The sequence below is a fragment of the Aspergillus aculeatinus genome, assembly GCF_003184765.1.
Source record: "Aspergillus aculeatinus CBS 121060 unplaced genomic scaffold BO66scaffold_17, whole genome shotgun sequence".
In the NCBI taxonomy this organism is placed as follows: domain Eukaryota; kingdom Fungi; phylum Ascomycota; class Eurotiomycetes; order Eurotiales; family Aspergillaceae; genus Aspergillus; species Aspergillus aculeatinus.
This window is the reverse complement of record NW_020291486.1, coordinates 369,364-381,510: the sequence shown is the minus strand read 5'-3', so window position 1 is coordinate 381,510 and position 12,147 is coordinate 369,364. Positions and strand designations below refer to the sequence as shown.

General features: G+C 56.2%; 5 protein-coding genes across 5 annotated transcripts; 3 read left to right on the top strand and 2 right to left on the bottom strand.

Moving 5' to 3' along the window:
- Positions 1–193: 193 nt before the first annotated feature.
- BO66DRAFT_470542 (uncharacterized protein) lies at positions 194–1,622 on the bottom strand (the record flags this gene model as incomplete). Its single annotated transcript, XM_025652798.1, has 2 exons — positions 194–822; positions 908–1,622. The coding sequence occupies 2 exons, from the start codon at positions 1,620–1,622 to the stop codon at positions 194–196; spliced, it is 1,344 nt and encodes a 447-aa protein (XP_025505212.1).
- An 801-nt stretch (positions 1,623–2,423) lies between these two features.
- BO66DRAFT_390952 (homoserine dehydrogenase) lies at positions 2,424–3,718 on the top strand. Its single transcript, XM_025647137.1, has 2 exons — positions 2,424–2,489; positions 2,632–3,718. Exons 1-2 carry the CDS (start codon positions 2,459–2,461, stop codon positions 3,708–3,710), a joined length of 1,110 nt encoding a protein of 369 aa, XP_025505211.1. The 5' UTR covers positions 2,424–2,458; the 3' UTR covers positions 3,711–3,718.
- A 504-nt stretch (positions 3,719–4,222) lies between these two features.
- BO66DRAFT_427994 (glycoside hydrolase family 28 protein) lies at positions 4,223–5,998 on the bottom strand. Its single transcript, XM_025650381.1, has 4 exons — positions 5,305–5,998; positions 4,824–5,246; positions 4,617–4,746; positions 4,223–4,558 (listed from the first exon to the last, which is right to left on the bottom strand). Exons 1-4 carry the CDS (start codon positions 5,569–5,571, stop codon positions 4,236–4,238), a joined length of 1,143 nt encoding a protein of 380 aa, XP_025505210.1. The 5' UTR covers positions 5,572–5,998; the 3' UTR covers positions 4,223–4,235.
- Positions 5,999–7,805: 1,807 nt separating this feature from the next.
- BO66DRAFT_56817 (DUF2434 domain-containing protein) lies at positions 7,806–9,801 on the top strand. Its single transcript, XM_025653409.1, has 2 exons — positions 7,806–8,692; positions 8,759–9,801. The coding sequence occupies exons 1-2, from the start codon at positions 8,136–8,138 to the stop codon at positions 9,735–9,737; spliced, it is 1,536 nt and encodes a 511-aa protein (XP_025505209.1). The 5' UTR covers positions 7,806–8,135; the 3' UTR covers positions 9,738–9,801.
- Positions 9,802–10,363: 562 nt separating this feature from the next.
- BO66DRAFT_437408 (acetylornithine transaminase) lies at positions 10,364–11,943 on the top strand (the record flags this gene model as incomplete). Its single annotated transcript, XM_025650993.1, has 3 exons — positions 10,364–10,501; positions 10,576–10,815; positions 10,882–11,943. 3 exons carry the CDS (start codon positions 10,364–10,366, stop codon positions 11,941–11,943), a joined length of 1,440 nt encoding a protein of 479 aa, XP_025505208.1.
- Positions 11,944–12,147: the final 204 nt, after the last annotated feature.

The following is a 12,147-nucleotide window of genomic DNA, read 5'->3' as shown; positions in this document are numbered from 1 at the left end:
AACCGAACAGCTGTCTTACGACACGAGATCCACTGTTTGTACTATGACTTTCGCCGAGATGGATTACATTTCATAGACTACTATACACACAAGCCACTTGACGGTAATCGAAGACGTCGCTGAAGAAGGCTGCACGGAGCCCTACCGGGATGTAAACTGTAGGCTAATCATATATCAAGAGCTCGTCCAGCACCTATTCCTTCATGAAAAGGTAATCGCCATGATACACTGGGGTAAGGTGCGAGTCACCCAGACCGAACATCGGCATATGCCAATCAAGTCTTCGATCGAGTTCCTCCTCTGAATCAAAGCTGTGTTCGTTCGCCTTCCGCCATTCCTCTCTACACCTCCCCCGGTCGCTCACCTGAGCTCCCCCAACCAAGACTGAACGTTCGATGAGCGGATGCCGAACGAGAACCGGACGCCGGTCTTTGAAGGCGTCAACTCCCCTCCAAGCCCCACTTTTGGTCAGGGCCCTCTCACGCATCAGCGCCACTGTATGCGGAACACGCTCAACATCCAGATGGAACACGAACCCGTCCTTACTTGCCGCAAACCCCACCGACAGCTCCGCCGCAAGTCGAAAGATCTCCACCAGGTCCCGGCACCGCTCATCACTGCCTTCGCTATCCCCGAGGTCCCGCAGAAGCACGCGGAACGCCTCACACTCCTCCAGCATGCTCAGGGCAAAGCTCTGACAGGCCGTCTCTAAGCTCTCGCTAGCCGCGAACGCCACCCGCCAATCGTCCGATCCTCCATGATAATCCGCCTGCAGGAGATGTGTCAGCGTCTGTCGCCATTCGTGGGCCTTGGCTCGATTCACTACCATCACCACCAACCGTTCGTCAGCCTAAGCCCTCAATATACGTCTCCTTGGACCTCGAAACAAACCACTGCACAAACTCACCCCTCAAAAGCATCTCATACAACCCCCTAAGCTCCGCGCCAAACGACCAGGACGAACATCCAGCGTCACCGACCGCCACCGACGGCGTCACATGGAAGAACGGATTTGAGATGACCTTCTCAAAGCACTGCTTCACCAGCACCGTCTCCAGCAACTTGTGCAGAAACCGCTCGTAGGACCTAGCGCTGAGCATCTTGTTGATGGAGGGCCAGTCCGTACACCGACAGAAGGACCCCAGATGCTGGACGATGGCTTTCTTCTTCATGGGCGCTAACTGCGTGATCTCTGCCGGGCTGCACGAGTATCGTTCCCGGAACCGCTGGATCTGGGCGTACAGTCTCGTCAGATGTGTCTGGAGCAGCGCATCGGTCACGGTAAAGGCTCCATCCTCGGGGCGGTAGCCGAATGGGACGGTCCACAGCAGACTTTGGCCTTCGGTTCGGGGTTGTCGAGGGAGGGGGGTGCCTTTGCCGCCGTTGATGGCGCACCAGGGTCGGGTTACAAAGGGGATGCTGCTCGGGGGTAGTTCTAATGGGGGGATTGTGTATTCTTGCCGTGGGGAGGTTCGTCGTTTCTGAGTGATGGTTAGGGATAATGGTGGGGGGTTTATCGAGGGATTGTTGAGTTCCTGTGCGTAGAGCAGTGCGCGGCGTGAGCTTACCTTCGTGGGTGGAGTTTCTGCACTTTGCTTTGGCTTGCGGGATTCCTGGGTCATGCTTGAGTATAATATCTTCAGAATAGGATCTCTGCACGAAGTATAATTTCTCTATAGGAAGTAAAAGATGCAGATAGTGGTGTTCACAGTGAATGCTTTGCGAGAGGTATTAGTAGTCACTGCCGGCAACTATGAAGGATAAGTACAGCTCGAGTCCTTTAGCGCTAGCTTCACACATTGCTTTGTGGCTGTAGACATTGTAAGGTATGATCATACAATGCAATACTTCAGGATTGTATATACAGAATGCTTTTTCCAGGTGTTATAGGATCAAAGATAAACCTGCTCGTTGGTTCGATGGTATATCATGTGTGTCTTTGTTGTTTGTGTCATGACAATGGCACCCCAAGCGGTCGAACAAGATGCGCTCAGAATAGTATCGACCACAAAGAGATCCTGGGGCACAAGATGAGCTGGGGCTTCTTGCTCTCAAAGGCTTTGTCATCCCATGCAGATGAGGTGCTGAGTACATCCGCCCTGTCAAGAGCGCTCGAAATATATTGTTCTGATGAGGATAATGACTCTGACGGCACAAGTCTGCATCATACTTCGAAATTCTTAATCCAGAATAAAAATATACGAAGTGATTCCAAGAGTGAAGGTCGCGCATAGTATTGCTATACAGGTTTTCTCATTGATATAGCACTGTTACTGCTGGATGCAACTGCGCCATTCAAATTGCCAAGCCACAAGGCGTGCGCCGATATAGGACGATGAGTCAGCGCTGCCCCGCAGCGGCTTTTGAAGCTGAGCTGCTTCGGTCTTCTCCTCTTCCCCTCTTCCTGCTGCTTCAGGACAACGTATCAACCAGAAACAGACCAATTGACCATCTCATCATGCCTGCTCCTATCTATCTCGGTGTTATTGGTAAGTAGCCTGGAAAGCAGACCACCCGTCACAACGACAATTGCACATTGTGTTCCCTGCTGCTCCCCCACCAACACGGCCACCCCTCCCCCTCACCACAAGCCAAGTGCCCACCCATACTGACCAGCCCATCTCCAACCAGGCGTCGGAGGCGTGGGAACCTCCTTTCTCAGCCAGCTGGCGCGCCTGCCCAACGCCCCGCAACTGATCCTCCTCGCGCGGTCGACGCAGACGCTCCTCTCGCCGACGCCCTCCTACACGCCGGCCATCCCCGCGGCGGACTGGAAGACCGCCTCGGCGGAGGCGCAGCTGACCAAGTCCGGGGCGCTGACTCCCGACGAGATCGCGGCATACCTGTCCTCGGCGCCGGGCCGGTCGATTCTTGTCGACAACACGAGCGACCCGGCGCTGGCGTCGTCGTACCCGACCTTCCTGCGCCGGGGGATCTCGATCGTGACCCCGAACAAGAAGGGCTTCTCGTCGGACCTGAGCCTGTGGAAGGAGATCTTCGCCGCGGCGGCCGAGGGCAACGCCCTCGTCTACCACGAGAGCACCGTGGGCGCGGGCCTGCCCGTGATCTCGACGCTGCGCGACCTGGTCGCCACCGGCGACGAGGTCACCCGCATCGAGGGCGTCTTCTCCGGCACGCTGTCCTTCCTCTTCAACACGTTCGCGCCCGTCGGGGCGGCCAGCTCCGCCAAGTGGAGCGAGGTCGTCGCGCAGGCCAAGGAGCTCGGCTACACCGAGCCCGATCCCCGCGATGATTTGAACGGCATGGACGTCGCGCGCAAGCTGACCATCCTCGCCCGCATTGCCGGCCTGGAGGTCCAGAGCCCCGACTCCTTCCCTATCGAGTCGCTCATCCCCAAGGAGCTGGCCGATGTGCCGTCGACGGCGGAGGGCATTGCCGAGTTCATGAGGCGGTTGCCCGAGTTCGATGGCCAGATGACCGCCATCAAGGAGGGGGCCGAGAAGGAGGGCAAGGTCGTGCGCTTCGTCGGGAGTGTCGATGTCGGCGCCAAGAAGGTCCGCGTCGGCCTGGAGAAGTTCGACAAGGACAGCGCCATCGCCGGCCTCAAGGGCAGCGACAACATCATCAGCTTCTACACCAAGCGGTACGGCGCTAACCCCTTGATCGTGCAGGGTGCCGGTGCCGGTGGCGATGTCACTGCCATGGGCGTGTCGGCGGATCTGATCAAGGTCATTCAGCGGTTGCAGTAGATTGGGGTTGGGGTTGGGGGTTGGGCTTAGATAAAAGTTTGACAGGACCGTGGAATATGATGATGATGATGATGATGATGTATGCTCGGCTGGAAGAGTAGCGCCGTCGGGGCTTGAAGTGTAAGCGCAATGTGTGTAAATGTGCTGGAATGGTTTTGGCCGAGACCCCGGCCCTAGCGGCTCGCAGAATATGCGTAAAGCGACGGATGTCCCATGACTAAATCCTCCCTCGCAGCTCACCAGACCAAGGGTCGTTGTCAAATTATGGATTCGCAAACCACCTTCCCTTGCGCTCCAAAGTCTTCTACGCACCGATCAATGCTGTCTCCTCATCATCTACTGCGTCAATTGCCACCCATCAATATTTTTCCACGAAGACTCTCCAATACGCACCGAAGGCAGAATCCTCAACGCACGACCTGAAATTCAACACCCACCCGAAAAATACCACTCTGCTACAGTACATACACCATCCCATCCACCCCAACCACCACCACCCCCCAACCCTCTCCACCCCCTCAAAAACTAACAACTAATCCCACTCGGCACATTCGTGCACGACGAACTCGTCTTCCCACCGGAGACACTTACATCCGTCCACGTCCAGTCGGAGCAACTGCCCGAGCCGCACACAATATAGATATCAGTGCCCGTACTCTCGACGGTGCCCTGCACGCCATCGAGGACGAAATCCGTGATCGGAACGCCGGTGGTGGCCGCCTCCGAGGTGTCGTCGTAGTTCTGCTCCACGATGATCCCGTACTCGGTGATCTCGGAGAGCGTGATCTCCTGGTAGGTCACCTCGGAGACGGAGCCGGTGTCGCCGTAGATGGTTTTGATGCGGACGCCTGGGGTTGTTAGCTTATGCGGGACTTGACTTGTTCTTTTGGGCAAGGAGCGGCCTACCGTTCTGCGAGTTCTTGATCTCCGAGTTGTAGAAGGTCACGTTCTTGACGGTGTTGTCGCTGCGGCCGCCGACGGAGCCGATGGACAAGCCGTGGCCGCCGGAGCAGACGCCGCCGGAGAAATAGATGTTCTGTCGCGTGTGGGTTAGCTTGCTGTTCGATCTTGTCTTGGAAAAGACGGGGGAAGTTGGGGGTCGTTCGGACGTACCTCGCCCGAGTTGATCGCGACGCAGTCATCCTGGTTGTACACGTTCGCGCCGGTGATGGTGATGTAGGTGCTGTCACCGATATCGAACCCGTCCGTGTTCGCGGCGCCGTCATCGTCACCGTCCGTGTTGTCGATGGTGATGTCCTCCAGGGTCAGGTAGTTGGAGTTGTCGACGCTGAACACCTGCACCGGGGAGTTCTGGATGTAGATGCCGCTGATGACCGAGTCGGTCAGATCGTGCGCATAGAAGAACTTGGGCTTGGTCTTGCCCCCGTTCGAGCCCTCGTCGTCCCACCAGCGGCTGCCGTCGCCGTTGAGGTACGCCCCGCTGGCCCCGGTCACGGTGATGTCCGTGCCGGAGACCGAGACCAGCGGGCCGGCCCATTCTTCGTAGCCGAAGGTGGTTTCGCCTTCGAAGATGACCTGGCGTGACATCCATTTAGGGTACGGAGGAAGTGTGGAAAGGGAGCGGAATACGTACGTGGGTTCCCTCGTTCAGGTCAGTCAGGTCCAGGGTCGTGCCGGATGGGACGGCCACGCTGGAGAGGATGATGGTCGAGCAGGAGGTCTTCGACTTGCTCGCCGAGGAGGCACCGTTGGAGCCCGAGAACGTGCAGGTGGTCGCCCGTTTCTCCAAATCGCCCACCTTGGGCGCTGCGGTGATCGCAGGGGGCTCAGGGGCCGGGTTGGCGCTGACGGCGATGGCCCCGAGGGCCAGCGAAAAGAAAACGGCCGAGTTGACGAGCATGGTCGCAAGAAACAACGTGAGTGACAACAAGAAAAACCAAGCTTTCGATTGCCCGTCCTTAGTCGACTTGGCTTTTCTTGGACAAAAGGCTTGGGTGTTGGCCTTAAATACTGCTGGGGAGCGACGGATATAGTTCCTAAACTCGGGGCGTGAATTTCCGTGGTGGGATTATTGTTTAGATTAAACCCCATGAACCGGCAGTTTCAGCATGATTTGCCTGCGCGAGGACAGGATCCCTGCCAGGCTGGGAGAATTGACGATATACATGCCAAATGGTGGGAAAATCATGGCTGGCCGTCGGGGTTGCGGTCAGGGCTCGTCTCGAGGAGGATTGGGATGGCGATGAAGATACGTGACCCCTGCGGCACGCGCATTGCTGGCGATTGGCTCAGCAGTACTAAGAGGTCGGAGACGGCTCGGACTGATGACGATTCCACCACCCAAAGTAATAAGATTGAGGGGCTGGTGGCTTGATCCGCCGTTCGGCAGCTCTGCAGCTAGAGTGATCCGGTGCAAGATGAGGAGGTTTGCAGGGCAGCTTGCAGCTCGCTTGGATGTATTCGTCACGGCATAATGGTCGTTCATGCAATGTAGTTACCAATTGGTGGAATGAACTCGTCTCGATCTTGTCCTTGCCCGTTGCTCTCTGTCATTTACTCTGCACCGTTTCCGTCCAGCCGAACCCTTGTGAGAAACCATCATGTCATGCAATGCGAGCGGCAGAAGAGCTTGAGAGAGAATGGAAGCGAAGCACTCCCTTCAATGAGGGCCCCTTTTCCTGGACCAAGTCTGCAGCAAAGCATGGCGCACGGACACCACGTGAGCAACAAGCTTCGTCATGCGGAGGCATTCCTGCAGCACCGCACTATAAGCAATCAATCCCCAGGTTTGGCTAGCACTCTGACAGCCCGCTGGAGTGGGGCTTGCAATTAGCCTGGAACGCAATGCCAACAACCGTGCATGCAATGCAGCTTGCTGGCTGGCTTGGGGGTAATATTGTTCCAACCCGACAATGCTTCGTCAATCTTTAGTACATCTTTAGTACAATTAACTCCACACAGCCGGACAAACTTCTTCCGTCACATCTTTTTCAAGCTTGGTTGGTTATGATGCCTCCAAGGCAAGGCAACAGGAAGACTTCTCAACTGTGCAATATCCGACCGGGTAGGGCGCGTCTGCCGCCACAGCGACCGTAACTCTAAGCGATTATCTTCTATAGTCACTCTTTCAATATCAGGCAATTCGTAAGGAATCTTTTTAAAACCTTACCTCCGTCCGTCGTAGTACAGGTAGTACAAGATATGTCCGTAGCGTACCATTCTGAATGTGCTAGAGGGTAAATATGGAAGACACCGACTGGACACGAGCATGCTAATTCCCATACAATAGACTACTGAATCATCTCTCCCGCTGTGAATAGAATAGAACCGACTTGGTGATAGCAAAGATGACAACTACGCCCAATAGACGACTACTCGGTATACCTACGCATACAACAAGCGAAAGACGAGGGGAGGTGGGCAAGTTCTTGGCAAACCATGCCAAGCCTCCCGAGTCTGGGGTTCGGCGATATCTCGTGAATATATTGATCAAAACGGCTAGTCGTTGCTGGGCTATAATCCCAAAAAGGTCTTGGCACGGTAACCAGCAGGCCGGGTGGTGCAACGGGGGTGGTGACGTGGTGTGGTGCCGCCAGCCTGCGTTCGAACCGTGGAGAGGGCGAACCTTAGCTTGACGCAAGCAGATAAAAGGCAGAGTAGCCCTCCACCCATCGGGATGAAGAACTGGTATGAAAATCCCGGGGACTGGTTAGTTAGACTGAGGGGTTTTCGTGAGCACTGTTGGGGAGTATGCCTTAAAAAGTAGAATCGATGCGTAGCGGGCTGCCCCCTGACAGTTGTGAGCTTTTTGTGGTTTTTATGGTGGTTGTCGTTGTTAGTAGCCCGTCTGATTATCCTGAGGCTTGGCTGGCCTCTCCTTCCTTCGCATTTGATTCCTGGATATGCTATCTATGAGTGTGATATCTTGAGGTGCAGCTGTGAGTATTCATGGTGGAGCTCTTTGGGTATGGTTGATGCGCCCGTGGTGGAGCCCGGGGACCGGTCGCATTTCCTCATTTCCTCCAGTCGCGGCCAGTGCCTTCGCCTCCACCCGTTGTCCTTCCTTCCATCAAGTATTGATTCTCTCTTCTTTAAGTATACTACTGAGTTTTGCACTCTTCATCACCCCTCCAATCCGGCCATGGATGCACTACATATCCTCGCTCGACGGATCATGACCCGAACCCAAAAGCCAGGGTCCAGACTCTGATTGGGTTGCTTGGGTCCTCGGCGCATCATCGACTCGTCCCTGGATGCGACCTTGTCGCTGATGTCCCGCCGTCATGGCTCCGTCGCGTCCCGAGCAGCTGTAGCTCGCTCTTCCATCTGGTCTCATCGGTTCCCTCCGATTGTTCAACTATCCTGATGGTGATCATCGGCCTCACTCCCTGCTCGGGAACTTGCAAGTCTCCAAGCCGATCGCCTTCTCGCCTGGGGGCCATCCTACCTTGAACCGACCACGCCATGACGCTACTGTACGTTCGCGCTGTCGTGCCTTTCGAGGCCGGCGCCAACTCCACCGATGTACTCATCAACGAGGTTCATTTCAATCGCACCGCCCTCGATCTTTACCACTACAAGCTCTACAGCAACGGGACGCTCTCCAATGGCACGGATTGCTATCTTGCATTCAACCAGTTCAAGCCCCATATGCAGACGGAGAACGGGACGGTCATCAAGGGAGTCTCGTGCTATGCGCCCGTCCGGGATATGGGTTCCCATGCAGCAGCAGGCCTGGCCTTCGCCCTGATGTTCTCCATCTCCATTTTCTTCACCTTGGTCAATTTGCGCAAACACGGGCGACGATACTTACCGCATGATCGACGGTGGAGACTCTTGGGTCGCCGAGCCAAATGGATCTGGATGCTCGTGCTTGCCGGCTGCGGAGCGATTAGTTGTTTCATGAGCATCGATGTGGATCGGGACTATGTGGTGAACAGTCCCTTGATCCTGCAGAGTGTCTTCTATACCATTCTCACCCCCGTGATGATGGCGGTCGTGTGGGAAGCTGTTCGGCACTGGTAAGCCGGATCTTCGTCTATGAATCCATCTCTCCTGGATCGTTTCTAACCCGCGACAACCCCCAGGGGCTCTTGGCAGGAGCGACAGATCATCGATCGAGACCCTTACGCATTCAGCAAGTCCAGTACCCGCCGAGGCCAAGAATTCGTGCTGCCGATGATATTCTACGGCTTAGCCCTCGCGAATTTCTTCCTGACCGTGCCGCGCTCCTGGGGGCCGATCGAAAGGCAACGAAGCTTGGAGCAACAGATGGCGGATGCGAAACCTGCCGCGACGGACATCCGATGGCGCATCGCCAGCTTCCTAGCCATGGGTGGCGTTCTCGTTATCTGCTATAGCCTGGAGCACAGTTTGTACCGCTACCGCATCCGCCCGACGAGTACCTGGGGCCAGCTTATGTTCTACCTCAATGCCGCACCCTCCCAATTCCTCGTGGCCCTCGTGTTACTCGGGTTCAAAGTCGGATATGCAATTGCATCTGCGTATGACTGGACGGTGTCACCGTTGAGATATGGTGTCAGCGGCGGTTGGATCTACGGACTGGGTTATACGCCCCCGCTCCTCCTGATAATCCTGTTCAACATCTGTGGTCACTGTGAGTTGAACGACGACCAGGCTCTAATCGCTCGTCGCGGTGACCTCGATAATGCCATCGCAGACGACATGGGCGTTGGCCAGAGGAAACCCAGTTGGTGGACAAAGGGCCGTTCGTTTGTTCGGGAGATTAGGAGACAGTCAACCCAGAAAGACACGGACGAGATGGACCGGTATGTTGAGATGGGAATCATCAATCCAGAGGAGCAGCAGCAGCAGCAACCGGGAGAGGACCCCTTCACCAAACCCAAGCCAGAAACTCAGATCAACAGCCGAACTGCCAGTCAAGCCAGCGAAGCAACAAGTATGACGGCAGTGGACAGTGTTTCGGATGTGGCTCACCGTCATATGGAATATGCGATAGAGTCAGGGAACCTGTCGCGGTGCTCGTCGGACGACCCGGCTGCAGTGCATCCTCCACAGAGAGCCAAGGACATGATTGATGGGTAGGCAGGTGGGTACGTGGTACAATCGCTTAATCGGAGTGGATACGATTGTGGAGTAGCCTGTTATGCAAAATACTACTCAGTGAAATTTGGCTGTATTGTAGCAACTTTGTGTGATACTCTTCTGTGACTCAATCATACAGGAAGTACCTGAAGACCTCAAGCAACTTGTAAGCCACTGCTTGAGGGATGTCCAGATTCATTTCCATATCCTCGGATTCCTCTTTCGTACTGGGGGGTGAATGTTCAATCATGTCAGATGCAAGTGGGAAGGAAAATGACACGGACATCGGGGCCTTGAAAGATTGATTGCGCTGCAGTCCGAGGACCCGCACCGCGTCCTTACCCTGTCGGATTAGCTTCAAGCCTTCAACAAATTGAGTGGGCGACTCTTGGCAGGTGCAAACATGGCAAACTCAGGTGACTCACGGCGTTGGCCTGCCGCTCCGATTCTCGGCTCCGATAGGTTGTCGGGCTGCGGTGCGGTGTTTCTTCTTCTGCGAGCGTGCGTGCCCGTCGAGTCATTAAATCGCGCTTCCCTACCTAGTACCTAATACCTCCGCCAGGTATAAAGTTCCCCCGGTTGCCAGAGGTCGACACGTTGTCAATTCCCCAGTATCTGTTCATACAATGGCTCTTCTACACCTTGCCTCGCGGCGTCTGCCCGCTGCCAGGAAGCTGGTTCCTGAAATCAACTCCGTGCTCCGGCCTCGGTTCACCGCAGTGCCCGTGCGGTCCTTGAGCGCGACAGCTGCTCCCCAAGCAAAGGTGAATCTCCTGATGTGCAGATTGGAAATCCCTTGGGTATCGCACTCTATACTGACGTGTGATCAATTCTCCAGGATGAAAGCTCCTTGCCCAACCCCGATCCCACCGCCGATTCCGCTTCCTCCTCCTTCATCAATGCTCAAACCCCGTTCATGGTCCCCACCTACGTCCGGCCACCTCCGGTGATGGTCAAGGGTCAGGGCAGCTATCTCTGGGATATGGAGAACAGAAAGTACCTTGATATGACGTCTGGTATTGCTGTCAACTCTCTTGGTCACTGTGACCCTGAGATCGCAAAGATCATCGCCGAACAGGTGTGCACCCAGACTCTCCACATATGCTGGCTCCCGAAATACTAATGGTGAGGGCCTCTCCTCTAGTCTGAAATCCTCATCCACGCCTCGAACCTGTACTACAATGCTTGGACCGGAGCCCTGAGCAAGCTCTTGATCGAGGTCACCCGCGAGTCCGGTGCCATGCGTGACGCTTCCCAGGTGTTCATCGCCAACTCCGGTACCGAGGCCAACGAGGCTGCCATCAAGTTCGCCCGCAAGGTCGGTCGCTCGCGCGACCCCTCGGGCGCCAAGCACGAGCTCGTCTCCTTCCACAACTCCTTCCACGGCCGCACGATGGGTGCCTTGTCCGCGACCCCCAACCCCAAGTACCAGACCCCCTTCTCGCCCATGCTGCCGGGCTTCAAGTACGGAAACTACAACGACGTGGAGCAGCTCCAGACTCTCATCACCGACAAGACCTGCGGTGTGATCGTCGAGCCCATCCAGGGTGAGGGCGGTGTCAACGTTGCCACCCCCGAGTTCCTGGTTGCTCTGCGCAAGCGTTGCGACGAGGTGGGCGCCGTCCTGATCTTCGACGAGATCCAGTGCGGTCTGTCCCGAACGGGCAGCCTCTGGGCGCACGGCCACCCTTCGCTGGCGCCCGCCTCCGGCGAGGCCGCTCACCCCGACATCCTGACCACCGCGAAGGCGCTGGGCAACGGCTTCCCCATCGGGGCCACCATCATCGCCGAGAAGACGGTTGCGTCGCACATCAAGCCGGGCGACCACGGAACCACCTTCGGTGGTAACCCCCTGGCCTGCCGCGTCGCCCACCACATCGTCAGGCGGTTGGCTTCGCCCGAGCTGCAGAAGCAGGTCGAGGACAAGTCGGCCGTGCTGCAGGCCGGCTTTGCTGCCCTCAAGCAGAAGCACCCGAACGTCATCTCGCAGGTCCGCGGTCGCGGTCTGATCCTGGGTGTGCAACTCACCCCCGAGTTCGGCGCCAAGGCTGGAGACTTGGTGGCGGCTGCTCGCGAGCGTGGCATGCTGATCATCACCGCCGGTGAGGGCTGCATCCGGTTCGTGCCTTCGTTGACGATCACCGAGGAGCAGCTCAAGACGGGCCTGAAGATCTTCGAGCAGGCCTTGGAGGCTGTGATTGCCTAGATATGTGGAGTACATGCTTAATGATCGTCGAAAAAAGTTAGAGGTGACAGAAAGACTGCTGGCTCGGGATTCTACACTAACCGCTCGCTGCGGGTCTGACCTGCCTTTGCAACACTGCATCTTGTTCTGAGGATATATTTACATCACCGTTTTCCTTTCCGGCTCATAGCATAGACGTGGGTTTAATAGAATGCATATCGGACA

Excerpts from the sequence above, each read along its gene's own strand:
- BO66DRAFT_427994 (XM_025650381.1), bottom strand. The coding sequence starts at position 5,571 with ATGCTCGTCAACTCGGCCGTTTTCTTTTCGCTGGCCCTCGGGGCCATC. Across the intron at positions 5,247-5,304 it reads ACCTGAACGAGGGAACCCAC|GTCATCTTCGAAGGCGAAAC; the intron begins GTACGTATTCCG and ends ATGTCACGCCAG. Across the intron at positions 4,747-4,823 it reads TCGCGATCAACTCGGGCGAG|AACATCTATTTCTCCGGCGG; the intron begins GTACGTCCGAAC and ends CACACGCGACAG.
- BO66DRAFT_56817 (XM_025653409.1), top strand. The coding sequence starts at position 8,136 with ATGACGCTACTGTACGTTCGCGCTGTCGTGCCTTTCGAGGCCGGCGCC. Across the intron at positions 8,693-8,758 it reads TGGGAAGCTGTTCGGCACTG|GGGCTCTTGGCAGGAGCGAC; the intron begins GTAAGCCGGATC and ends GACAACCCCCAG.
- BO66DRAFT_390952 (XM_025647137.1), top strand. The coding sequence starts at position 2,459 with ATGCCTGCTCCTATCTATCTCGGTGTTATTG. Across the intron at positions 2,490-2,631 it reads TATCTATCTCGGTGTTATTG|GCGTCGGAGGCGTGGGAACC; the intron begins GTAAGTAGCCTG and ends ATCTCCAACCAG.